At 51.9% G+C, this 27,859-nt stretch overlaps 1 protein-coding gene across 1 annotated transcript in view; it reads right to left on the reverse strand.

Moving 5' to 3' along the window:
- Nucleotides 1–27,859, reverse strand: part of TCERG1L (transcription elongation regulator 1 like) — a 182,939-nt gene that overhangs the window by 129,193 nt on the left and 25,887 nt on the right. Inside the window, exon 4 of the mRNA XM_055300294.1 lies at nt 7,652–7,834. Coding sequence (XP_055156269.1) covers nt 7,652–7,834 — 183 coding nt within the window. The remainder of the gene's footprint in view (nt 1–7,651; nt 7,835–27,859) is intronic.

Consider the following 27,859-nt stretch of genomic DNA (forward strand, 5'->3'; position numbering starts at 1 on the left):
CGGGACTTCACCAGCCTCCCACCCTGGCTCCCCGCTTGAAGCAATGGGATCGGTTGTGTGGGGTCCGGAGCCTCATCAGGCTGAGAGCGTGGGATGTGGGGTCGCGGGAAAGTCACATCTCGCAGGAACGTAGCCGTCAGGGCGTGAGCACCCTGTGGAGTCCTCGCCAGCGATGCCGAGCCGACGAGCAATGTCAGGAGCCAGGTCTACAGCCCCGGCCCTGCCGGGAAGGTCGGCCCGTGGGTCAGGCCTGGGTGGCAGGTTGGGGTGTGCGGGGAACGCCTCCCAGCAGCCTGTCACCTCTGCTAGCCGGCACCGCTCTGACCCGCCCTGCCGCATTCAGCAAAGAGGTGACGGGAGCAGCTTTGCCCCGAGCGCCGGCCTTGGCACCAGGCTCATAGCGAATAAGACACAGAAAGTCTCTGCTTGGGATCTAACATTCGGGGTGAAGACAGACTAAGCAGCCCCAGACACCAAAGAGAACTGTGGACAACGAGGAACGCTACTAAGTGAATAAGCAGGTGAGGCGGGGTTTATTCGAGGGGAGAACCGGGTCTCCGAGCTGAGGCCTGAATGAGGGAAGAGCCACCAGCCCTGTGCAGTGCTGAGAGAAGCGCGTGGAAGGCAGAGGGAGAGGCCTGTGCAAAGGCCGAGGCAGAGTGGGGAATTGGGGAGCGGTGCAAGAAACAGGCTGAGATCACACAGGGTGAGTCCGGGTGCTCTGGGTGGGGGTCTGAGGTTTGCCCCAAGCTCCCGGACACCCCCCCCAGGAGTCCTAAGCAGGGGAAGGCCTGGCGTGCTATGTATTTTTGAGGCATGATCTGTGGCTCTGGCATGGAAAACAGCTTCTCTGAAAGGGCGCGGTGGGAGCAGAGACGGCGCACAGCAGCCGCAGTGCGCAGGTGGTGCTGGCCTGGACGAGGAAGGCGGCCTCGGTGTGGGTCTCGGAGGGTGAGGGGGATGGGGTGGACACGGGGGGTCAGGCAAAGGGAAGAGCAAAGGATGCCCCCCAGTCAGGCCGACTGAGGGAGGGGTGTCCCCGGGAAGAAGGGGGTTTACCCGAGGACTGCAGGGGGAGCACGTCGTCGTGCTCTGTTTTATGAGCAGGACTGTGTGTGGAGAATCAATACTCCCCTTATCGGAGAGCGGGGCTGAGATGCTCATCAGAAAGTGCAGGTGCCCAGTGGGAAACCGGATCCATTAGCACAGGCCCTAGGGAGCCCGGCCCTGCACGTAAGGCGGGGCGGGGGCCTGCGGGGAGTGGCGGTCGGCTCGCTGGGAGCCCTGCGCACATGCCCCCACCCCGCCAGGAACAAGCGGGAAGGGAGCACCGCGCTTGGCACTGGAGGGGACGGCCCAGGACGCGTGGTGTGGATTCCCACGAACGAGCGAAGGCTTTGCCAGGGGGACGCGACGGCATTACAGCTACAAGAGATGAGATGGCTTAAAAAAAAAATCATTTTGAGAAAAAAAAGGGCAATCACCGAAGAACGTATGGATTATGGTATTTACGTAAAATTCAAAAAAGCCTAAATGACAGAGTGTATTGTTTGGAGATAACACGTGTACAGCAGGCATGTTTCTAAGACACAGCAAAGCAGTGACTGGCACACGTTCAGGAGAATGATTACCCCCGGGGCGGTCGGGAGGAGGCTCCCGGAGCACGGGGTGGGCGGGGGTGGAAACTTCCACTTTCCAGGCTCAGACGCAGGTTTCGGGGCTTCTTCTTACTCGGCGCAGACACAGACATGCGTTCCTGGGCGTGATGGGTTCCCAGTGTTTGTCTTCCAAGAAGGGGTGAGCTGGCGCCAAGGGTGCAGACGGCTAATGGGGCTGAAGAGCCAGGCGTCTGTCAGGAAGGCGGAGGGAGGGAGCCCCCCGGGGGAGACGGGTCAGGGGAGGAGCTTCCCCAGATGGACGAGTTAGGGCACACGCGCTCGCAGGGAGGACTCACGGGAGGGCAAATCCCGGCATCCCCCCACCCAGGTCCCCACTGCGGGATCTCCATTTAGGGAAATCTGCACTTTCCAGGCCCGGAAGGCCGGGATGCCAACCTGAGCATCCGTGACTTGTGCACCGTGGACCTCAGACTCTATGCAGAGCCTTTTTGGTTGTTTCAATCCCATAATTTTTCTATGAAAAGCAGCCTGATCCCTGTGTTGGCGGCACGTATGCCCTTCTCACGGAAGCCAGCTGAGTCCCAGGCACTGTGCAGTGTAATTTCATTGTTATAAGTATTTTTGTCTCTGAAAACCTCTAAAATGTGAATATGTATTATGACATTTTTGATTACAGCGGAGGAGGAGATAATTCCTGGATAAAAAAGGAAAGCCGTCCTCCCCCACGGCCGGGTTATTGTTGTCACGAACCTGCGCCGGCATCTGCGGCCGTGGCTAACGAGGGCAGCCCGGCCCCACGGAAGGCTGCGTGGCAGGGGGCGGCGCGGGGTTCCCTGGCTCGTGATGGAGCCCGGATGCTCCCCCCGATAGACGCTACAACAGTCACTTCCCAGCTGTTCTGTGGCAGGACACAATGTGAAATTTAAACCATTAAATAGTTCTGGAAGCAAAAGAACAGGTGGCAAATGGTTTCCAAGGCAGATGGTACTTTTTAATAGTTGTGCTCCACTGTCGGTGGCTCTACTAGCGGCTGTAACTATCACTCATATTTTACCTTTTTCACTTGAATGCTTGCAAAATGGGGGTGAAGGTTTAAAACTAACTACCATCATTCTTTAAAAAAAAATGAATTAGGTCACTTATTCCCTCAGCTCGGGGCAGTGCTGGAGTCAAGTTGTGCTGTGGCCTCCAGAGGGCAGTGGGCAGGCCAGCAGGTGTGAGCCCAGGGACCTGGTAGGTGTGAACCTGGACAGCGTGGCAGGTGTGAGTCTGGGTAGCCAGCAGGTGTGAACCTGGGCAGCTGGCAGGTGTGAGCCCAGGGACCTGGTAGGTGTGAGCCCAGGGACCTGGTAGGCATAAGCCTGGATAGCCTGGTGGGTGTGAGTCTGGGGACCTGGCAAGTGTGACCCCAGGAAGCTGGCAGGTGAGAACCCAGACAGCCTGGTGGGTGTGAACCCGGGCAGCTGGCAGGTATGAGCCTGGACAGCCTGGTGGGTGTGAACCCAGACAGCCTGGTGGGTGTGAACCCAGACAGTCTGGTGGGTGTAACCCCGGGCAGCTGGCAGGTGTGAATCCAGACAGCGTGGTGGGTGTGAACCCGGGCAGCTGGCAGGTGTGAACCTGGACAGCCTGGTGGGTGTGAACCCAGGAAGCTGGCAGGTGTGAACTTGGACAGCCTGGTGGGTGTGAACCCAGACAGCCTGGTGGGTGTGAACCCAGACAGTCTGGTGGGTGTGACCCCAGGCAGCTGGCAGGTGTGAACCCGGACAGCCTGGTGGGTGTGACCCCGGGCAGCTGGCAGGTGTGAATCCAGACAGCGTGGTGGGTGTGAACCCGGGCAGCTGGCAGGTGTGAACCTGGACAGCGTGGTGGGTGTGAACCCGGGAAGCTGGCAGGTATGAACCTGGACAGCCTGGTGGGTGTGAACCCAGACAGTCTGGTGGGTGTGACCCCGGGCAGCTGGCAGGTGTGAACCTGGACAGCCTGGTGGGTGTGAACCCGGGTAGCTGGCAGGTGTGAATCCAGACAGCGTGGTGGGTGTGAACCCGGGCAGCTGGCAGGTGTGAACCTGGACAGCCTGGTGGGTGTGAACCCGGGAAGCTGGCAGGTATGAGCCTGGACAGCCTGGTGGGTGTGAACCCAGACAGCCTGGTGGGTGTGAACCCAGACAGTCTGGTGGGTGTGACCCCGGGCAGCTGGCAGGTGTGAATCCAGACAGCGTGGTGGGTGTGAACCCGGGCAGCTGGCAGGTGTGAACCTGGACAGCCTGGTGGGTGTGAACCCAGGAAGCTGGCAGGTGTGAACTTGGACAGCCTGGTGGGTGTGAACCCAGACAGCCTGGTGGGTGTGAACCCAGACAGTCTGGTGGGTGTGACCCCAGGCAGCTGGCAGGTGTGAACCCGGACAGCCTGGTGGGTGTGACCCCGGGCAGCTGGCAGGTGTGAATCCAGACAGCGTGGTGGGTGTGAACCCGGGCAGCTGGCAGGTGTGAACCTGGACAGCGTGGTGGGTGTGAACCCGGGAAGCTGGCAGGTATGAACCTGGACAGCCTGGTGGGTGTGAACCCAGACAGTCTGGTGGGTGTGACCCCGGGCAGCTGGCAGGTGTGAACCTGGACAGCCTGGTGGGTGTGAACCCGGGTAGCTGGCAGGTGTGAATCCAGACAGCGTGGTGGGTGTGAACCCGGGAAGCTGGCAGGTGTGAACCCGGACAGCCTGGTGGGTGTGAACCCGGACAGCTGGCAGGTGTGAACTGGGTGGCCAGGCAGGTGTGAGCCCAGGCAGGTGGCAGAGGCCCCTCTGCAGCGCAGCACATTATCCCCTGAGACCAGAGGGTCTCCTTAAACCCCAGGAAATAAACAGGATACAAGATCCATCTTTCCCCAGACGCTTCCTTCTTTAACTGAAGGTCTAATGTTTAAAGGAGCAGCTGGAATGGAGGCAAGCGCCTCCAGCTTCGAGCCCGCGGAGACAGTGGACGGAGGCCGTGCGCCTCCGCTGGTCCTCCTTGGGTGCCCGAGCTGCCAGCCCGGGAACGGGGACGCAGTATCTCCAGGCGCCCTCCCCTCCTCACCTTCCCTCGACCCCACCGCTGACTTGGGGGCCGGCGTGTGCAGAGGTCACGTGCATCCCCGAGTCGGCCGTACTCAGCCTCTGGACGCACTGCGTGGACGATGGCCGCCAAGTGGGGAAGTGCAGAAGGATGCAGACCGTGGTACCCGACGCGGGCTGGGCGGGACGGGCAGACACAGCACAGGACTGACAGGCCGGGGAGGGGACAGATGCGTGGATGCACATGAGCACGCGGTGCCGTGGAAGACACCGGCTCCGGGGGAAACCCCAGTTCCTGACGGATGTGGAGCAGCTCGCGGGGCTCCTGACACACGGCGTCTGATTCAAATGTGAAATCATGTTAAAGGCATAGAATTAAGTGTAACTCCGACGGCTCATCTTCTTTCCAGCAATAAGCCCGCGTCCTTCTGGGTCCTGCGGTGACTGGCTCACGGACGCTCCCCCGTGCACTTATGCACACGGCACCACACGTGTTCTCACCTCCTTAAGGGGAGTTCTAGAAACCAGGGCCTCTTGATGGAAGCACTGCTGACATCTTGGACCAGGGAATTCCTTATCGTGGGCTGGCCTGGGCGTCGTGGGGTGCGTGGCGGGGTCCCCGGCCTCTGCCCACCAGATCCCAGGAGCAACCGCCAACTTGTCACCACCAAAAGCCCGTCTTCGGCCACGGCCAGCCATCTGCCTCTGGAGAAGCCTAGAGCTCAACCCCGCAGGGCTGCTGAGCTTATCAGGCTCTCGTGACCACGCCGAGAGTAAAAATAAAATAGTCCAGCTTGTTTACCTAATATGGGAATTCTCTGAGTAAAAACAAGATTATTCATCTGGGGAGATAAAATTCACATGCTTTTATAAAATCACTTTCAGTGTGGAGCACACCTCTCAGACAGGTGCGTTCTTGGTCTGGGAGGCCTCGCTCCCTGGGGATGCCGTCCTGCCTCGGCCCCACCCAGCCCTGACGGGAGGCTTCATCCTTCTCCCATCCCCGTCCCCTCCAGTCGCCTGTGTTCAGGGGTGTCCGGAATTTCCCAGCTGGCTGCCTGAACCTGCACCGAGCATGCTCGTCGGCCCTGGCAACAGCTCAACTTCACAAACCGCACTCCGTGCAGCTACTGACCAGGCCAAACTGCCCGCTCAGGCTCCTCCGAGCCAGGGTTCTCAGGAAGTACTCAAGGAAATTCTGGAAAGTGCTCATCACGGGCACGGCCAGTCTCCCCAGATGCCTGCGGCTGACGCCAAGGGCAACCCGGCGAGGTGGCCTTGTCGCCCCCGGGCAGGGCCGCAGCCACCACTGGTGCCAGGGACGGATGGGCACAGGGCTCAGAGGTCCCCTGCCCTGGGCGGGGGTGACGTATCGGGACCAGCCCCCCACTTTTATTTCAATTCCCACCCGGGCCCTCTGCTGCAGCGCAGGGTTTTCGGATCAATACGTCACGGGCCACTTTAGAAGCTGCCGCGATGCGCCCCCTCCCCTCTTCCTGACGGCACATTTCGGTGGTTACCTCCAAGACAGATCATGCGGACGCCGGTCTTCCTCTAACCGAATGCACGTTACGGCAGATTTGATTATAGCACCTTATAAAATGCAAACACTAGAAAGACACCTAATTATTATGTCTCTTTATAAATCATTTGAGGCGCGGAAAGCGAAGCCACCCCTGGGGTACACGGGTCTGGGCTCCTCCTAAGATTAATTTTCTCAGAAAACAGTAAGTCATCCTTAATAAATGCCAATGGACTGATGGATTTTAACTGAAATCTTGACACAGCTGTAAATTATGTTCCACACAAGAGATTATTTATGTGTTTTATTTATTTCCCCCATCACACCCTAAATGCATGTTCACTAACAGCCTGAAATAGAAATAATATTTTGTTCTTGAGAATACAATGTTCTACTGACCAGCTAATTTGTCAAGCCAATAGAGAAATACGGACGCCGGAGACCACGTCTGATTTCCCAGATACAACGTCAGGAAACCAAAAGAGCGAAACAATGAAACCAGGTTTTTCCTCCTTCCCGTGAACCTGGATGTGCGTGCGCCTCGCTATCTAGTGATGCTTCTCCTGTTACCGATAACCTAGCAATCCAGGGTATTAATGCGAACATTAGAATCCTAGTATCAGGTTAATATCAGAACCCAAAGAATTTTTTATTCAGGTTTCTTATCATCTCACAAGCAAACCTGACACTGAAGTCGTAGTACTAGCTCTCAAGATTTCAAAAAAGTCGCTCCAAATTCACGTTGCTCTCGCTACATTCGCGGGAAGGACCTAAACTCATGCTCACAGGTGCTTGGACCATGGCGGGCCGGTCACTGAGAACAGACACACACCTACAGCTGGGATCACACACGTGGATGAGAAACTCGCTACCGGACCAGGATTCGGGGCCCCCATCCCCCGCTGGGCCCCCGAACGCGCATCTCGGCTCCACTCGGGCTCTCGGGGTGTCTCCCGGCCCCACATCCATCCTGAAGATGCTCCAGAAGCAGCTCAGGCCTCTGCACTGAGGAACCCAAGGGCCTGGTGACGGTCTATGCCCCTCATGGTCGGTCACCCGGGCACGTCAGGGACTTCCCAAGGTCCCCACGCCCGGTTCAGAACGAGCCCCGCCCCACAAGCCCAGAGTCTCAGCGTCGCACTGTTCAGCGGTTTATTGACCTAGATACTCAGCTCTTGGGGTCTTTGCTTCCTCCCGAGCTCCGTGCCAGAAAACCCACAAACCTCTGGCTTTCCTGACGCTCTCACTTACTACATGACTCCCCCTAACAGGTCAGTAAAGGGACGTCTCATTTGTCCAAACAGAAACTTCACGGCGGAAAGCGCCCAGGCCCCCTTAGCGGAGTCGAGGTCCGCCCCCAGGTGCCCCCCGCACACGAGGCCGGGGCTCGGCATAGCCGGACGCAGGCTGCTTCCCGCCTGCTCCCCGCTCCGGGAGCCCCCCGCTAGCTCCTCGCTTACCTGAGAAGGGGGCGGTCCTCAGGGGTATCTTGATGGGCGCCAACGTCAGGAAGTGGCAGGGCTGCACGCTGGAGGGGGCCGGGCCCCCCAGTCCCTCGGGATCCACAGACACCACAGCGGCCGCGGCGGTGATGGCAATGCCCGGGCTGCTGCTGACAGGCTTCAGGCCGCCGTGACAACCACCTGCAGAAGGGGGACGGGGAGGTGAGCACAGGGGTGCCCGGTGTCCCCCGGGGGGGGGAGCCACTTCATTAGGCAGCACACGAGCACCCAGAAAACAGGAACAGCACCAACCCGTTTCTTGGAAGCCCACGCCGTGTGCCAACATCCCAGGGATAAAGGGGGTGCGTTCTCCATCTGTCAAAATGTTGACTGTGCGCAGAGCACACGCACACGCTGTGATGCTCAGTGAGTCACAACGCTTAGTCACCAGGGGACGTGCCTGCCTTCGAGAGCAGTGACTTGGCCACGGTGCCCGCGCGTCTCATAGGAAACCAGGGGCCGGGGGATGGGGACGAGGCTCCTCGGAGCCGCAGGGGCTGAGGCCGGGGCCAGCGCAGAAAGGCGGGAGGTGGGCTGGGCAGAGAAGGCCGCTGGGGTCAGCGCGGAGAGGTCCTCGGGGCCCCCGGGGTTCGGCTGGTCCCTCAGGACGTGGCTGCACCTGCCCGGCCTCTGCAGAGGACAAACCCCATCCCCAGGTCAGCCGGGGGCGGCCCCTCGTGAGCAGTCAGGCTCCAAACGCGGAATTCAGCTGGTCTCTCCCGGCATAACTGGAAACCCTCGGAAGTTTGCTTGTCGGTGACTTTCCCGTAAGGTTTTTTTTTTTTTTTTTTTTTTTTAGGAATCTTCAGTCCCTAAAATAATTGTGGTTTCTAGGAAATACTCTGTAGATACCAGCTTCTATTAATGGTGCAGGTTCTGGAAAGCAATCTGGAAATATGTTTTAAAAATGTTAATATAGGGATACCTGAGGGGCTCAGCGGTTGAGTGTCTGCCTTCGGCTCAGGGCGTGACCCCCGGGGTCCCGGGATCCAGTCCCGCATCGGGCTCCCTGCATGGAGCCTGCGTCTCCCTCTGCCTGTGTCTCTGCCTCTCTCTGTGTGTGCCTCTCATGAATAAATAAATAAAATATTTTTAAAAAATAATAAAAAAATAAAAATGTTAATACAGTTTACAGTTTTTGAATAATGTTTCCTTTCCTATAATGCCCCCACATGCCCGATGCCTGGGGATAAAGGTTTATAGTGAGAAACTAGAAAAACCAGCAAAGGCCAGATGGTTTTATAAACAATGGTGTGTCCGGTCAACGAGGCACTGAACAGCCAGCAGACTCGTACGTGGACGAACAGTCAGTGCCGTAGGGGGAGGCGCGCAGTAGGTTCAGTCAATAGAGCAAATTACAAAATCATGTATATTCCTACGCTATAGAGTCACTCAGTCAACAAATCCTTATCCGGTTGACTAGATGCCAACCGTACTCTAGCTCTTAGGGACAGAGCAGTGCACAAAGAGGTGCAAGGCCTGCCTTCAGGGACCACTCCTCCCACATAAGGAAGACGCATGGTCTATACTTTCCTTACTTTCCTTGCTTATTTGCTGTGTGTCGTAGGTTGAAGGGCACAGCCCAGAAACAGCAAGCACGGAACTGGTGGGCGGGTTTCACGTTCACACGGGGTGGCCTGGACGGTCTGCCCTGGGGAAAGAATTTGCCAGGGACAGCCCGCAGGAGGCGAGAGAGGGGAAGAGCGGGCCAGGGAGGGGTAGGGAAGTGCAAAGGCCCTAGCAGGTGCCTACCCAGTGTGTTCCAGAGGCTGCAAGGAGGCCAGGGAGGCGGAGTGGAGGGTCAGAGATGAGGCGATGTGGGCGTGGGCGTCGGGGGGCAACGGTGCTTTGCAGGCACAGGGAGGCGTGTGGACCACAGGAGGGCAGGGTGTGGGGGATGGGGGGGTGCCCTGGCTGCCAGGTCCTACGGAGTCTTTGTTTCTGTCTCTCCAGAGCCTTCAAATTCCCTCTGATGGGCATATGCAAACTTTGAAAGGTAATTTAAGTCTTACAGAGTAGCGTTGACAGAAGAATGGAGCAGCAAGTAGAGTTCCCACACAGCCCGCCCCCCAGCTCCCTCCGGGGTTAACCTCTGGCATCAGTGAGGTGCCCGTGTCACTGCTGGTGAAACAGCACTGGCGTGTCGTGATTAACCAGAGCCCATCCCTTACAGCAAGGCCCCATCCCTTACAGCAAAGTCCCATCCCTCACAGCAAAGCCCTATCCCTTACAGCGAAGCCCCATCCCTTACAGCAAAGCCTCATCCCTTATAGCAAAGCCTCATCCCTTACAGCAAAGTCCCATCCCTCACAGCAAAGCTCAATCCCTTACAGCAAAGTCCCATCCCTCACAGCAAAGCCCTATCCCTTACAGCAAAGCCCTATCCCTTACAGCAAAGCCCCATCCCTTACAGCGAAGCCCCATCCCTTACAGCGAAGCCTCATCCCTTACAGCAAAGCCCCATCCCTTACAGCAAAGTCCCATCCCTCACAGCAAAGCCCAATCCCTTACAGCGAAGCCCCATCCCTTACAGCAAAGCCTCATCCCTTATAGCAAAGCCTCATCCCTTATAGCAAAGCCTCATCCCTTACAGCAAAGTCCCATCCCTTACAGCAAAGCCCTATCCCTCACAGCGAAGCCTCATCCCTTACAGCAAAGCCCCATCCCTTACAGCAAAGCCTCATCCCTTACAGCAAAGTCCCATCCCTCACAGCAAAGCTCAATCCCTTACAGCGAAGCCTCATCCCTTACAGCAAAGCCCCATCCCTTACAACAAAGTCCCATCCCTCACAGCAAAGCCCAATCCCTTACAGCGAAGCCCCATCCCTTACAGCAAAGCCTCATCCCTTAGACTGAAGCCCCATCCCTTATAGTGCAGCCCCATCCCTTACAGCGAGGTTCCCCGATCTTGTGCTGCGCGTTCTCTGGGCTTGGCCGCAGGCCTAATGTCATGCACTCACCATCGCAAGTGGAATGCAGAACAGCTTCGCTGCCCTAAAATCCCATGTCCCACCCGTTCATCTCCTTCCCCACCCAGCCCCTCCCCCCTCTGTCTGACAACCGCAGCTCTTCTTCCCGTCTCTACAGTTTCCCCTTTTCCAGAATGTCCTAGAATTACAACTGTACATTATGTAGCCTTCTTCAGACTGGCTCCTCCCACTTAGCAATGCATATTTGAAGTCTCTCTGTCTTTTCAGGCAAGGTTAAGTCCTTTCCTTTTATCACTGAGTAATAGTAAGTCGTCTGGAGGCACCACGGTTTACTCATCCACTCACTTACTGAAGCACATCTTGGTCGCTTCCGACTTTTTGCAACTATGAATAAAACAGCCGTGAAAATGTGCATGCGTGTTTTTGTTTGGCCGCGCGTTCTCTATTTGGGTAAACACCGGGGAATGTGCCTGCTGGATCGTATGGTAAAGCAGCATTTAGCTTTGCAAGACGCCGCCAGACTGCCTCTCAAAGCGGCTGCACCGTTGGGCGTCCCCGCCAGCCAGGAACCAGAGCTCCTGCTGCTCCCCGTCCTCGCCAGCATCTGGCGTCAGCGTTCCAGATTTTGGCCATGCTGACGGGTGTGTAGGGGTGTGTCCTTGTGGCCGTGTGCACATTTGCAGTCAGGGGGAAGAAAAAAGCCCATTATCCTAAATATATTATCTTACCTGATAATAAAAACCCATTACAGAGAATTTATAAAATGGAGTGAATAAGTGTGTAAAAATGTCCCTATGGACTCCCCAGCTGAACACTGCTGATATTTTATCATGTAGCAAACCAGCAGTTTCCTGGCGGCACGGTCTGGCTGTCCTGGTGCAGTCTCATCATCAGACGACATGCACAGCTTTTTCAGGAGATGTTACAAAATAAACACTTCCCTTATCATTAGATGGCTCACCCAGCCCAATTATTAACTGGAGCCGAGCCTATTCCAGGCAATAGTCCTGCCACACAAATTTGCCATCTTCACTACTATGCCCCATCATAACAGGTGTTGCCTCCTATAAATAAACATGACATAAACAACGGTTTGCAAAAACGTTCATTTCTGCATTTATTGCTCTGGGGTAGATGCTCAGTCAGGGTCAAGACAGTGTGAGTATTTTTGGGTGTGCATGTGTCAGCTTAATGAGGTGATGTTGTGAAAGTCAACACACCGTAACAGCCCTCCACAAATGTTTCTTATTAAATTTGGCTTCTCTCCCTCAGGATTTACACATTTATATGATCTCACCGTAGGTGTGTTCCCTGGGGGTTGAGCACCCAGTTTGCACCGTTCAGAAGTAGACCAGCTGGTGTGACACATTGACAAGATCCGTGACCTCAGTGACACGCTGCCTGGTGAGTTTGTCTAATAAACCCGACCCGCTGTTCAAAAGGAACATGACCTTTTAGCAAGAAATGACAAAGTAATTACTGGTGTTTTAAAAGAAGTGGATGCTAAGGCACAAGGATCTTATAGATAGACGTGCAGGGACGTGCTTATAATCACGTGATTTTGTTGTCAAATGTAATATGTCACTTCCTGATTTCAACTCTACTATGAAGCTATAATCACCCAAACAGTATGGTACTGGCATAAAAACAGGCAAATAAGCCAACGGAACTGAATCAAGAGCTCAGAAATAAACCCAACCATATGTCGTTGACTAGTATTTCACAACGGAGTCGTGGACACTCGGTGGACAAAAGACATCTCTTCGGTAGACGGTGCTGGGATAACTGGGTAATGACACTGGACCCGTGTCTTACACCATTCACAGAAATTAACTCAAAACGGAGTAAAGCCTGAAATGTATGACCTGAAACCATGAAACTAAAAGAAAACATGGGAACAAAGCTCCCTGATAGGGGTCTTGGTGATGATTGGTATTTTGTTTTTGTTTTTGTTTTTTTGAAATTACACCTAAAGCACAAGCAACAAAAACAAAATCGACAAGCGGGCCTGCAACAAACTCAACAGTTTCTGCACAGCAAAGGAAACCTTCCACAAGGTGAAAAAGGCAACCTGCAGAATGGGAAAAATAGGTATTTGCAAACCATGTATCTGATAAAGGGTTAGTATCCAAAATATAAAAAGAACCCCTATAGCTCAATAGCAAAAAAAAAAAAAAAAAAAAAAAAAAAAAAAAAAACAAAAAACAGAAATAATCCAATTTAAAAATGGGCAAAAGACCTCAATCCTCGATAGGAGTTTCTCCAAAGAAGGTGTATGAAAGGCCAACAGGCAGGTAAACAGGTGCTCCCCATCACTCCTCATCAGGGAAATGCAACCCCAAACCATGATGAGGGATCGCCCCACACCCGTTAGAAGGGCCAGCACCCCAAGGATGAGATGACAGACCCTGGCCCTGATGTGGAAGGGAAGGAGCCCTCGTGCGCCACTGGTGGGAACGCAGAGCGTGCAGCCTCTGTGGGAAACAGCACAGATCCACCCACACATCAAATATGGACCGAACACGCGATCCCGCAGTTCCACCTCCGGGAAGACACCCAAAGGTAATGGAAACACTAACTCAGACATCTACACTCCAGGCGCATGGCCCGATTCACAGCAGCCAAGGCGTGCAGACCACCACGCCCGTCGGTGGATGAAGAACGTGTGTGTGAATGCCTGGGCTGCATTTAAGACGTAAAAACTAGGAAATCCCACCATGTGTGACAACGTGCACGGACGCCGAAGGCATTCTGAGCAAGCTCGGGCAGAGAAAGACCAATGGCACACGATTTCCCTGATATGTGGATTCTTAAAAGAAAAAAAAAAATACGACCGTAAAACAAAAACGCAGACTCATAGGAGGAGATGAGCACCGTGGCTACCAGAGGCCGAGGAGTGGAGGGAGGTGTCCGAGGGAGAACATCCAGGGGCAAGGGAAGTGCTGGGGCGTAGTGGCCAGTGATCCACAGAACGTGGTTGACAGGATGAGTCCTGAGCGTTCCCATCACATGGAGAAAAACGTTTTCCTCCTTTCTTTGCTGAGCATCGTGTCCATACACGCGGGTGGGGGTTCGCTGGACCTACCGCGGTGACCGATTCACAATGCACGCGACTCAAGCCAACGTGCCGTCCGCCTTACGCTTAAACAGTGACGGATGTCGGTTACTTCTCGATAAAACTGGAGAAACGTAATGAGGCAACGGCAAAAGGTAACTCGATACGTGTACCATGTCTACTCTTTAAAGACAAAAAAAAAAAGTCTAGAAAGACTCTTGAACCTGCTTCGAATTCATTGGGTTACATATAAAAATGCAGCCCCCTCCGGCTAGTTCACAAAATCGACTGAACGACATCAGCGAAATGTTAGGACGTTGCTAACCGGCAGCAACAAAATTGGGCAGATTTGGTGGACGAGAAGGAAAGGCGTCCTGGGTTCCTTCCTCCTGCAGGGCCCAGGCGGCGGTGGGGAGCACCGCCTTGATGCCTGAGGCAGGTGCCTGGTGTGGGAGCAGAAGCTCGCACCCAGCCCCCGGCAGGCCGAGAGCACGCGTGAGCCCGGACGTGCCGTGCACGTGTGCCAATGAGCAGAGTGCACTTCGGGACCCGGGGCTACAGGTGAGCACACGGTAATAAAATTCGAGGAGCCCTGCTTGGGCAGGAAGTCGGCCGCCCTGCGTCTTCCTCTGAGTTCCTCCCCTGCACGCCGTGGCCAGCCACTCACCAAGCGCCGCTACCCGCCGGACGGCGCACAGCTCGGGAATGCAGGGCGACGTGAAAGGAGACACCTGTGCAAACAGAGAAGCGCTGGCAGGTGCCTGCTGCCCACGGACGCCAGCTGCTCCCCGAGGGGTGGCTCTTGAGCCAAGTCTTGGGAGATGGGCAGGCACTCGGTGAATTCTGTCCACTGATAATAATTATCATAACTTGCTTTCTCGAAGGACCGCAGAGAATCCCTGAGTTGAGTAAATAAACAGTGAGATAAGAGGCCCGGCCAAGAAAACCTGCTAAGCCAGCTAAGAGATAAGCCAGAGATGCCGTCCCATAAGGCTTCCTTATAAAAATCAATGTTTTAAGCAAAACTGATTAACTGTGAGCTTCCCTGGAAGACCGGCTGAGGAGAGAGTGCGGGCCAGCAGCTGGGGGCTCCGTGTGGCCAGACCCTCGCCCCAGGCCGCCGCTCCATCCTGGTCCCGTTATCCACCCCCTTCTCTGATCCCAAACTTGCAAAAGAGCTCTGTTTGCGTGCTTTATTCTGCGTGACCCCCTAGTAGCTAGGTGAAGAACTAAGGTCTCTGTAGCCTAGGAGAGCGGGGCTCGGCGAGGCTTAAGGAACTCCATCCACAAAGGCCCTGACAAGGACGGCACCAGAACGCCAGAGTCAGGGGTGTGTGACTCGCACCCCGTGCAGGGCTGGGGCTGGCGCCCACCTGGCTGGACGTGTGCCGCCTGCAGTCTGAGACGGCAGGGGTGAGGACCGCAGCGGCGGGAGGACTTCCTCCTTGCTCGCCAGAGCCCGCGGGGGACCCTGTGCACAGGGAGCCTGCGGTCACGGCCCACACGCCGGCTGGTACCAGGTGCACAGACCCCGGCGGCCTTGGAGGGCAGGCGGCCCGGGCGCTGGGCTGTGCTCGCGGGCACACTGTTGTCCTTATCCCTCCTGCCCCCGCAACGGCAACCCGGCCAGCGGCTGGAGATGCTTTTCTCAGGATTCAATGTGGAAACGGGAGAAAGGCTGGTGCTCTTGGGAACAGGGACAGCGGGAGAGCTCGGGGCTCTGGACCAGCCCAGCATCGGTGCAAGGTCCAGGTACGCAGTGGGTCTGCCCTGGCTCCCCCGCTTCCCCCGGCCTCCGGGGTGCCCTCCGTCCAGAGGCCCTCAGCCACTGCTGCGTCCTGGAGAGGAAGAGCGGGGGCAGGCGGTGCTGGCGGGGACACACCCCGGGGCCTGGCCTCCACCCCCCACCGTGGAGGGATGCTCAGCCTCCAAGGGCTGCTCTGGGGTCAGAGCGGTGGCAAAAACCAAACCGGGAATTCAAACCAACAGGGGGATGCAGAGCGGATGCCTGCTAACGGGTCAGCTTCTGCACGTCCTCAGCAGGGCAGAAAGGAGGCCTCGCACACCTCGCCGCCTGCGAGGACGCCCCTGGGGAGCCGGAGACCCGCAGGTGTCCAGGGTGGCAGAGGGTGACGCGCCAACAACGGGACGGCTGGCGAGGCTTCTGCTGGGAAGGAAACCTCCCCTGACGAATGCCAGCTGCTCCCTTCTCTGTGCTGAGCCACAGATTCAAAAAAAATAAACAATCATTAGTTTATTATGTCTATTTAGTAAATGATTTCAGCTCCGGTGGAAATCCTTCCGGCAATATATCTACCAACTGGTAATTATTCCTGCAAAAACGACTGTTTGATCAGAGGAACGACTTCAGGCTCTCGATGCACGTGCGCGACGCTCTTGGAGGCGAGTGTGGGGTCGGCGGCCAGCAGACGGGCGGGCTGCCGGGCTCGGCGTCGAGAGTCCAGGTCCCGTCTTCCTCCCCAGGCCCTGAGAGCCCGGACACTCAGCTCCCAGGGACGAGGACACCCTTCCAGCAAGATGGTGACGGGCCCTGCGTGTTCCCATGATGATCCAGCTTTTCCCAGGGAGCTACGTTGGACCGGGTGGCATTTTGTCTCTTCGTATAGACACTTGCCAGCTATGACGAATGCGGGCCCAGGTGTCGGCGTCTAGCCCACAGCGGCGGGCGCAGACCTTGAAGATCCACAGTGCTGCTTGGAGCCCCGCGCCCCATGACGGAAGGTCCCTCCGGTCGCTGTCCCCCGACAATATGATGAAAGGAGTCCACGCTCCAGGCTCTCAGCACCGGAGGGTCACTCAGCTCCTCCTCCCCACAGCCCCAAAGAGAAGAGGTGGAGCTTCAACGCATGTGCCTCCCCCAGGCCCACCCGGCGGGGTGAGCTCGGGATGCTCGCTGGGTCCAGCAGGTCCACGTGGACCAGCACCCCGGCGCCGCCGCACAGAAGCGCACATCCCACAGCACCCCGCGCGCCCGGCCTCGGCACCTTCGCTCCTCCGAGACGGGGACGCGTGAGCTAGCCAAGGCTGAGAGGGTGGGGGATTCACTTAGCTCTGCGCATCCGTTTAGAAATACTAATTTGTATTATTTTTATGATTCCATGTAACTTGGTATGTGATAATTTGAATATTCACTTCATTAAAACCAGAGATTAATTATACTACCCCAAAGAACAAATTGCCGCTAATACCAGGTAATCTAAGTGTCCTGATGGCCGTAACAACCCACGTCAGAGAAGGGAAGGGGAAGAGAGAGCACGTAGCAATTTTCTTTTTTTTTTATAATAAATTTATTTTTTATTAGTGTTCAATTTACCAACACACAGAATAACACCCAGTGCTCATCCCGTCAAGTGCCCCCCTCAGTGCCCGTCACCCAGTCACCCCCACCCCCCGCCCTCCTCCCCTTCCACCACCCCTAGTTGGTTTCCCAGAGTTAGGAGTCTTCATGTTCTGTGTCCCTTTCTGATATTTCCCACACATTTCTTCTCCTTTCCCTTTATTCCCTTTCACTATTTTTTTATATTCCCCAAATGAGTGAGACCATATAATGTTTGTCCTTCTCCGATTGACTTACTTCACTCAGCATCATACCCTCCAGGTCCATCCACGTCGAAGCAAATAGGTATTTGTCGTTTCTAATGGCTGAGGAATATTCCATTGGATACATAGACCACAGCTTCTTGATCCATCAGCTGTCGATGGGCACCGAGGCTCCTCGTTAAGGAACAACGGGCCGTTTGACAGTAGCTTCCACCGAGCACCGTGAGCCCCGCCATCCCTCCGGGCCAGCACCCGCCCCTCTGGAAGCCCAGAGCCACGCAGGACGGAGCGGGATGTGCGCTAGACCAAGCTGGGGTGCCCAAGGTGCCAGGTGGGTGGCGACGGCTGGCTCGGCAGGGTCCCTTTCCTCCCCTGGACTCACCTTCCATCAGAACATGCGAGACACGGCCACCCATACCACGCAAGTACGAACTCCCTGCGTGCGGGACCATATCCATAGGACACGGCCAGGCGTTGTGTATGCTGTAGGTGCTCAAGAGATGCACGCCAACCACGTGGCTCCCGGACCACATTTGTCTTCTGAAGGACTCGCTATACCAGTGGCTTGGTGGGTCCCACGGGTCGGTTCAAGCGCCCACTCCTGGGGGCCCAGCAGGGCCTGGCCTGCGGCACCCCGAGCGTGCGTGACTGGGACGACCCTGGAGGGAGAGCCCGTCTCTCCGGAGAGCGCTAGCGCTGGTGAAAGATTAACCTTTTGCCTTAAAATAAATGTCTTTCCGTTCCCGACAGGAAGCCTGAGGTTTGGCTGACCTTGAAGCAGGGCGAAGGCTTATTTGTTTGCACGACAACAAAAGTTGTGTGGAGGGTTCTTTAATGCGTTAAGCAAAACTATGCTGTTTATCATCAGGCAGCTGTTTTCAAACCCCTTCATTATGCTCAGCGCACACATGATTTACGCTCACCTCTTACCTGACTCATAATATCCCCTGGCAGTAATAAAGCTCAGGAAATTATTCTCAGCCCGTGTCTTTCTCTTCGGAGACACATTTAGACAGCGGTGCCATCAACCAGCTGACGATTTTTAGGAATTCTCCTGCTTTGCGTGCCTATCTTCATTATGAAATTAAGATGATTGAGCGCCTCGCGATGGAGATGCCCCGCACGACTCTCGCTCCACCAGCCGCCGCCGGCTCCGGGCCCTGAACCGCCCAGGCCGACGCGGCGGCCCACGGTGGGCGGCGGGCCCGGTGGCACGGCTCCCTCCGGCAGGGCACCCACGCCCGCGCCCGGCCCTTCTTCCGCAGGACCCAAGCGCTGCCCCAAAAGCCAGTCTCTGGAACAGGGTTCCCTACGGACCCTGGATGACGGCGCCCGGTTCGTCATTTTAAGACAAATGTTCAGAAAAATGTTCTCATCACACGGAGCTCGGCTCAGCGGTGCCTACGGAGGTCCTGCTTCCCTTGCACAAACACGGCGCCGCAGTGTCTGTCCTCGTGGAACCCGCATCCCGGTGCGGCAAGACCCGAGTGTCCAGGGGGCCGGTGCGGGTGGGAGCGGGGGTGACGGCAGCCTCCCAGCCCGCCGCGGTGGTGACCCAGCAGGCCCACCACGGACACCACCAAGGACACGGAGGATGGGGCAGCCCATCTTGGAGCTGCGGCCCCTGATCCTGAGATGGTCTGTGGGAGGTGGGCCTGCCCCAGGGCAGCGGCAGGAGCCCCGCGGGGAGCGGCCGCAGCTACGGGGACGTAGGGCCCAGGAGATCCCGTGGGCTGGAGGCGGTGGCCTGGGCCTGGGCCTCCCCGTGCAGGGTCGGGGCCACGTGCATGCACTCACTCGGTGTGCACATGGGCGGCACCTCCCGTACCCCGCACGTAGGCACCTCAGAGCAGGCCTGCCGAGGCCGCAAGGCTCCTGTGGGGGCCACCTCCAGCAGGGGAGGATGGGTCCTCGTGGGGGGGCTGACCTCCAACAGGGGCAGGATGGGTCCTCGTGGGGGGGGCGACCTCCAACAGGGGCAGGATGGGTCCTCGTGGGGGGGCTGACCTCCAGCAGGGGAGGATGGGTCCTCGTGGGGGGGCTGACCTCCAGCAGGGGAGGAAGGATCTGTGAGGATCAGCGTCAGGTGTTAGGTGGGCAAGGACGTTTGGAGGACACAGAGGCAGGGGTGCTCTTCTATGAAGGGGGCGGGAGACTAGCCCCGGAGATCACGTGTCTGCAGAGCTCTCAAGGGAGAGGGGGTGAGCCGCGAGGATGTCTGGAACCGAGATCCAGCAGGAGGGAACAGCAAGTGCAAAGGCCATAGGCAGGTGCTTGAGAAGTGGGAACAGCCCGAGGGGCAGGGGCTCCCTAGGTGGGGGGCGAGGGTCAGGGGATGGGGTTGGGGGCCACCATGGACTTGGGGTTTTGTTCCCTATGTGGGGGCTCTGGTCACTCACCAAGCCTCCGGCTGAAGGAAGGGCGCTCCCGGGAGGGGCTGAGATAACCGAGCTGCAGCCCCTGCCGGCCCCACCCCGGTGCACAGGATCCCCAGGGCCTCCATCCGGGGACTCTGACCCCACAACTCAGCAGGGCCGGTGGGAAGGACCTGAACCCCCAGCTCCTGTGTGGTCCCCCGGCTGCACCTGTCGGCCAGCACCACCGCTCCAGGCAGCGTCTGTGCTGCACAGGCGTGGTGACTGGCCCTGCAGTTCATCTCCACGCCTGAGCCCCGAGGGTCTTCTCCACACTCCAGACTGACCAGGTCAGCTCCGTGGGCAGCATTACCGACCGCCCTCCTGCCTCCGGGCTGCCTACCCCGAGAGCGGCTTTCCCAAGGCTCAGGCTCCGGCCGGCCAAGGGCTGCATGGTGGCCTCCATCACCCCACCCACGGCCACCTTCCTGCCTGCCCTGCCAGGACCTCAGGAGCTGCCCACGCACTTGAGTTCCACCGGTGAAGGCCGGTCTTCCTCGCAGCCTCAGAGCCATGACAGCCAGGAGACCTTGCCCCCTGGCTCACCGATGTGCTTCTGGAACCTGCCCTTCTTGGACACGGCAGGACCAAGGGTCCCCTGGGATGGGGACTGAGCCTGTGTGAGGAGCCGGTGACTAATCCCCCTGCACCGGGAAGGCCCTTACAAAATGCTCACACACAATCCACACTCAAGTAAAACCTGGTCGTCATCCTTGCAATTTTAAGGCAGGGTAAACATGTGCTGACTTCACAAAGGGATGGGGGTGGGTGGCAGGGAGGCAAGCAGGGGCGTAAGATGCTTGGTGCGACATATTCACCATCATCGCCATCCCTGCGCGTAAATCCCGGGCACCACATCATGCCTGGACTTACCACCGAGAGTGTTCCCAGGAGGAGCCAAAGAAACTCAGTACCATCAGCATCAAGAGCAAAGTGCAGAAGCCCTGGAAGACGTGACATATGGCGACACAGATGCATGGCGCACATTTAATGGTGCCCAAAGCAGAGAAGGCCATGGTCACCTTAGCCTGGAATCCATAAAAATTCCCAACAAAGGAGATGGAAAATCAGGATGGACCCAGGAGAAACACAGGCCACCCAGTGTCCCCTGGAGGACAAGTCACCCTTCAAGAGACCCACCTCAATGTATTGGGCCCTAAACAGTTCCAACAGACCCACTTCAATGTGTTGAGTCCCAAAATAACCTGAAGGAATGGAAAACGGATGAGTTCAAAGCTATAGTGGGTCTCATGTGGCCCCAAAGCCCAAGGCAACCTGTCAAAACCCACTTCCAGCCACTCTGTCTGCCTTTCATTGCACGGCTTGAGCCACACCCTCACGCAGCGCATCCTGTTCCCACTGGGAATTCCCACTGGGGATCACTGGGTGAGTTTCTCCCCATGTAAGATCTAGCCTGCATCCTTAAATCGTAAACCACACATGGCAGCTGTACCTGCACAGGAACACCCACACCTGTTCTCTCTATGGTTGCAAAGCATGGAATCGGCCACATGTTTACCTGGGTGTCCTCGGAGAGGCCCTTGTGACAGGTTTCAGGGCAGGCAGCAGCGAGCCTTGCCACCCGAGGCTCTGCAGCCAGAGGCACCCCGAGTCAGGCTATCCTGGCCCTTATCTTTTCCTTTCTCCAACATAAATGAAAGCAGTTTTGCCATCCATGGAATCCAAGCAAACCTTATGGTCCTGCCTTTCCTCGTCCATCTCAACACTCACATCTTGACCTTTAAAGCCAATCACAGCAGCTCACTTATAAAACTTGTGGTGCTCAGTGAGAACTGCCTTCTGCTTACTCAAGCCTGCATCAGTATCTACACACCTCTTATGATCACCCAAAGGCAAAAATCTACCGCCAACAGTCACAAATCTTCCTTCTCTTGCAAATCATGAAACTCCATTCTCTGCGTTCCCAATTGCATTCAATCTGGCTTTTGCTGAATCAGCAGACATTTTGGGGGGTGTCCGTTATGTGTGAGGTCTTGCAAAAATGCATCTGAAGGATACCCTGCATTCCCCATGCTGCTTAAGTAAATCTGCTATGCAGGCTTGTCTCTCTATCATGAAGAATGAATGCAAATAGGCTAATTAGATCAGAAGAAATTCAAGGTTCATTTCCAATTAAAAAAAAACCCACTGTATTGAAGATAATACTACCTGAAATGAATACTTATTTTCTTTAAATGAGTGAATAATGTATCATTTATATAAAAGGCATTTATATTGATGTAAGGAGGAATCAGGAAGTTGCAAGTAAAACTCAGGAGCATCAGGTCATTATCACAAGAAGAAATACAAAGATTGGTCACAGGAAAACACTCATATATTTATTCTTTCCAAATCTGACTTCAAGTTCTTGAGGCTTAACCTCCTGGGAACTCACTCACACAAACTCTCTCTAGCTTCCATCCTTAATTCCTATTAGTGACTGTCTTCTTTTCCTTAAAAAGAAAACCAAATTTGCATAAATGTCATCGTCCAAAATATCTGGTCTGCCCCTTCTTACCACCTTCAGTATCTAAAAGTAAATATTGCCCAATACAAATGAAAACCCAGTGCTTCTGCAAAGCCATTTGCAGAGAACTGGCCCCATCCCCATCTCCTGGAGCACACAAAAGAGCAGATATTCAAGTCTTAAGCTTGCAAGTCTCTCAGAATTCTAACTGAAATCACGATTACATGAATTCAACAGCTTTATCTTTGCAGGGAATTTTAGAAACAAGCGTCATTTTTTTAGGATTCCTGGTACAGCTTTTCTGTGGTTTGTTTTAATTTGCAGTGTTGGTAATAGCTGGTAAGCAAAAAGGACTTGATTCCTCATTATAGAAACCAGTGAGAGTAGCCTTGGGTGTCGTACTAGAAAGACTGGGTCTCCCTATCTAAAAAATTTCCACCAAGGGTATTTTAATCTACTCATACAACAAGTGATACATTAAAATGTTAACAAAATCAGCTAGAATGGAGAATCTACGGAAGCCAACTTTTTAATCTGTTTTGTTTACCATCTAATCCACAGCATATGGTATGTGGTGGGTGCTCACCGCACACTTGTGGTATTGATCATTGTTTAATATTTCCAAGCACTTGTTAGAGGCAGGACACGTTGCCAGGCCCTAGAGACGCAGTAGTAAACAAGACAGGGTTTTTGCTCCTGAAGAACTCACTCCTCACCTGCATGATGCTGATACTCAATGTTTAAAGGAAGAAAATTATGGTTGGGCAAGCTGAACATTTAACTTTTGTCAAAAACATTGTTTCTCTTAAGTTAATTCCTTATAGGTCTTAAACCTAACTTTTGGCTGAAACACCATCCTGGTGATATTCATAATTCAAGAGAAATATATGATACTCTGCCTCACTGTTCAACCACAAGGGTATTTAATGTGAGAAAAAAAAAGATGTATACTCTGTTGGAGGAATCCTTATAATTATAGAAGTACGTGGATATGGGCCGCTGAGTTGGTTGGTCTTTTCAGTCAAAAGAGTTGAGCTGACTTATATTTCCAACAGTTTGATGAGTTAGGTATTCTAACAGACTCTCCAATCACTGGAAAGAACAACCCGAGACAGACTCCACCTTTGGATGCCTTTGCTAAGCTTGCCAAGAGTAGAAGTGGTCTCCAAAGATGGCATCTCTTCTCACCAGGAAGTATTTTGTCTCAGGTCTACAGGTGGCAGAAAGGAAGGGCAGGTTGCAGCAGGGGTACCCTTGGAGGGTGGCCTGCAGTGATATGGGGGAGCTGGGTCTAGGACTTTGGATTTGGGCGGGAGTTGTACATTCATTGGGGGTGGGCAATCTCATCCTGGGTTAGTGGTGCCTCCTATTACTGCGTAAGGAAGTATAAAACCTTAGAAGAGAGCACAACCAACTCAGGCCCACTGACATTCCACATATTGTGATAAAGTGATAACCTCATAACTAAAGTACACCAGGTAAGAGGAGAAGCAGGCCACCATAGGGGAGGGTCATTCAAACAAACAACAAATCTGGACCTTAAAGACCAGCAATATTGGAATTTCATGCACAGAAGATAAAATAATTGTGTGTGGCATATTCTCAAGAGGAGTAACTGTTAAGACACTATATGCAATGAAGAAGCAGATTTAAAAAGAGAAGCCAGTGGATTTCTAGAGATTAAAATTATGATTGCTGAAAGAAGACACTTCATGGAAAGCTGAAACAGAACAGCAGAGACAGATGAAGAGAGACTTAGCAACCGGAAAATACACCTGAAGAAATTGCCCAGAGCACAGCATAGAGAACAAAGAGATAAATAGAATGAAAGGAAAGATAAGAAATTTAAAATAATAGAGCTGAAAATATTCCTTGTTGACATTTTAGCAGCAGCAGAAGGGCAGCATTTGAAGGATGTCCCAGAAATGATGAAAGATGCAAAGCCTCAGAAGCATAACATTCAAAGAGTTATGAGTTTTTAAAAGAACTACAACCATCACGTTGTGATGAAATTGAAATTGTAAATCCTAAAGTCAGAGAAAAATCTTAAAAATCTCCATATACAAAAGACAGATGACCTACATGGGAACATTATCTAGAATAATGGAAAGCTTGGCAGAAATAAATAGATCCCATAAATCCCTGGAATAATATTTTTAAAGATTTGGGGAAAAAAATTACCCCCAGTCAGAAAACCCATCCTTCAAATATGAAGAAAAATTAGTAATTTTTTAAGATGAGCAAAAAGTGAGAGATTTTATTACTTGCTGACCTTCACTTTAGAAAGATTCTGAAGGATTTAACCAAAGAGAAAAATGATCCTGGAAGGATTGTCTAAGGAAAGTCAAATAGTTAATGAGTATAAAAAGCAATGTGCTTTTAAAAACTGAGGAATGAACAGTATAAGCACTTAACTTAGGAAAAGTAGGTAGAAAAGGATGGTCACTATTAAAGTATTACAATGCTCTTGTGTTGTTTAGGACAGTAGTGGCGAGATAGTATTCAAATTTAGACTTTTTAGATTAACTATTTATGGTATAAATTTAAAAGTATTTTTAAATAACAGTGGGGCACATGGGTGGTTCAGTTGGTTGAGTGTCCAACTTTTTATTTCAGCTCAGATCGTGATCTCGAGGGTGTGAGTTTGCGCCCCTCATTGGGCTCTGTGCTCAGTGGGCAGTCTGCTGCCTCTCTCTGCTCCTCTCCCCTCTCTTTCTCTCTCTCCCCAAGTAAATAAGTAAAATCTTTTTTAAAAGAGTATTTTTAAGTAATAGAGTATATAAATTCCAAAAATAGCAGAAAATAGAATTTTTAAATGAACAAAAAAATTAAATCAATAGCAAAGACAAGATAGGAGAACAGAAAAATTAGGAAAATAGTAATACAAACCTAAGAGGATGGAGCAAAGTCCGGGTAGACATATACTTGTAACAAAGGTAAACTGACCAACTGACCAGTTAAAAACGGATTGCTAATTGGAAAAGAATCCACCTATTTAATGTTTTAAATGGAAAGGATGCATAGAAAAGTTGACAGCAAAGATATGGAAAAAGACATAGACAAGAAGAAAAAAAAACAGCATATGTGTATTACACTACTATGAAATAGGTAACAAGCAAAAGCCCCATAAGAACAAAACATTGAGTGTGGAGGAAATGGCTACATATTGGTAAAAGTCACCATAAAAATAGAATACCTCAAACTATGAATGAATTTAATGAAATAAAAAAAAGAATTTAATGAAATACTGTCAAAATTTATAGAAGCAATAAAATTGGAGAACTCCACAACCACAGTACAAGATTTAAACATATATTTCTCAAATATTTTCAGAAGGAAAAAATATAATTAAACAATGTAATTATCAAGCCTATTCAAATGCTCAGGTATAGAACCTTGCATCCAACATTAACAGATGCACATTCTGATCACTCATGACAAATGGAACATTTATGAAAACTAAAAATATATTAGGCCATAAAGCAAATCTCAACAAGTTCCAAAAGAATTGTTGTTATATAGGCCACATATCCAAACAAAACTTTTTAAAGTTATAAGTGAATAAAAAAAGAAAATTATAAAATTTGTAAATAAAATCAATTAAACAGAAATAACCTAAAAATACATGAGACATAAAATTACAAAAATGCAAAATCTATAGAACTGAATGACAAAAATGCATTTACAAATTTATGGAAAGCAGTGAAAATGAAACGTAGAGAGAAAGGTATAGCTTTAAATCTTTTATTAGGAAAAAAGACCAAAAAAAATTAATGTACAAATATATAACTCAAGAATTTAAGAAGAGAAAAAATCTGAATGAATCCAAAGAAAATGGAAGAAAGTAGAGGTAATATCAGAAACAAATAAGGATGAAAATATCTATAGAAAATATTTTTAAAGGGCAAAGTTGTTTCTTTGAGGCTCTAACAAAATGGACAAATCTCTAGCAAGTGTTTTGAATAAAGAGGTGTGAATAGTAATATCATACATTTAAAAAGATGTAACTATTAGCATAGTATATTAAAACAATAAATACCATAAGCAATTGTAAACCAAAAACAATTAGAAAATTTTAATGCAAGTATGAATTCTAGGAAAAACATAAAAATAACATGTTGATCCTTGCAGGAATAAGAAGTAGAAAGCATGAACAGTCATATGACAAATAAATACATTAAATCGGGGGTTTAGCATCTTTCTGAAGACAAAAAAGTAGGACCTTATATTTTTAACAGGTAAGTCCTACGATTTGTTTAAGGAGTATCCCATTCTAATGTAAAACCTTTCCAAGGTTTATGCTATGAACCCAATACCACTTCTGCACTAAAACCAGGTGGGCAGCGCAACAGAAAAGAAACGGCAACGAAGGAGCGTGGATCAACCAACCCTAAGCAAAGGACTGGCAGTCATGCAGCGCCCTATCTAAAAACGGCAACTCGTAACGAAGAACTCAGTTTATCCAAGGAACGCAAGTGATTTCACATTATTAATCTTTGTAATCGCATATACCACGATGACAAATTAAAAGGAGGAAAATGTGATTATCTTAATAGGAAAAGAAAAAAAATCGAAAAAAAATTTGCTTCTAAATCATGATAACAAGCAACAACCACCAGCAAAGTAGAAACAGCAGGAACTTTCCGGAGCTCCATAATGGGTAATTAATAAAAGCTGCAACACACATGAGGGTTAATGGAAAGGATTAAAAGCCTCCCTTCAAAACGGGGATGGCACAGAGTGTCCTACCATCGTTACTACGTTGGTTATTGCACTCGAGTCCCCGACAGCAAAGGCAAAACTAAAATTTTGTAAAGTAGAAGTAAAAAGCCAAAGAATGGAAAGGAAGAAACAAATCCTTTTCCTGATCATCAACACTTGTGTGGCTCTCACAAAGCGGTCTCGTGTCCTCTCAAGCAAGAGAAAGACTGTGACCGCTGGGCTTGGGAGGTCTTTAGGAAGTCTGGGGACGGGTGAAGAGGCGATGCTAAATGCCTAAAAGATACACATACCCAGGGAAACTGCGGAAATAGCTTCCTCTGGTGCATTTATGTTAAGCAAACTGATTCATCAGTCGGATCTTGAAAAAAAAAAAAGTTTTTAAAGGTAACATTTATGGAGAGATATATACTAAAATATTAAGTCAGAGCAGAATGCAAAATGATAGCTACGATATCGTGTCACGTCGGGTGTTGCAACAACATAGCAGCGTTGCTCGGAAACCTGTTCTGGAGCCTTTGGGTAGTTTCCAAATTTTGCATGCCTAACAAAGAGGGATAGTTCTTCAATTGGGAAAAGTGAAATGTGTTAAAATGAAAGGCTTTTGCATATAAACCACTTTTGCATATAAATCACACATGCTTATTACCTTTTAAGTATCCTAGATGTAGGGTAAAATTGGTGCCTTAACTATTTTTATAAGATCATAGACATAGAAAGGTCATATTTGAATTCAAGTTGTTTGCAGAATGGGCATCAGGTAGCTTTCTTTGAAATGCTGTCTTAACACCTTATTGACCAGCTTTTCTATGAAATATCCTGACAAATAGATCTTTAAGGTCTCCACCAATACATGTGGTTATTATTATTATTATTATTATTATTGGTTATTATTACTGCACTGCCCTGCCCCACACAGGGGACAGTAGCCATATGAGGCCATCAAGCACTGGCTGGTCTGCATTGACGTGTGCTGTGTGTAAAATATATACGGGATTTCAAAGACAATACATAAAAAAG

Source organism: Nyctereutes procyonoides, unplaced genomic scaffold (genome assembly GCF_905146905.1).
Source record: "Nyctereutes procyonoides isolate TBG_1078 unplaced genomic scaffold, NYPRO_anot_genome, whole genome shotgun sequence".
Lineage (NCBI taxonomy): Eukaryota > Metazoa > Chordata > Mammalia > Carnivora > Canidae > Nyctereutes > Nyctereutes procyonoides.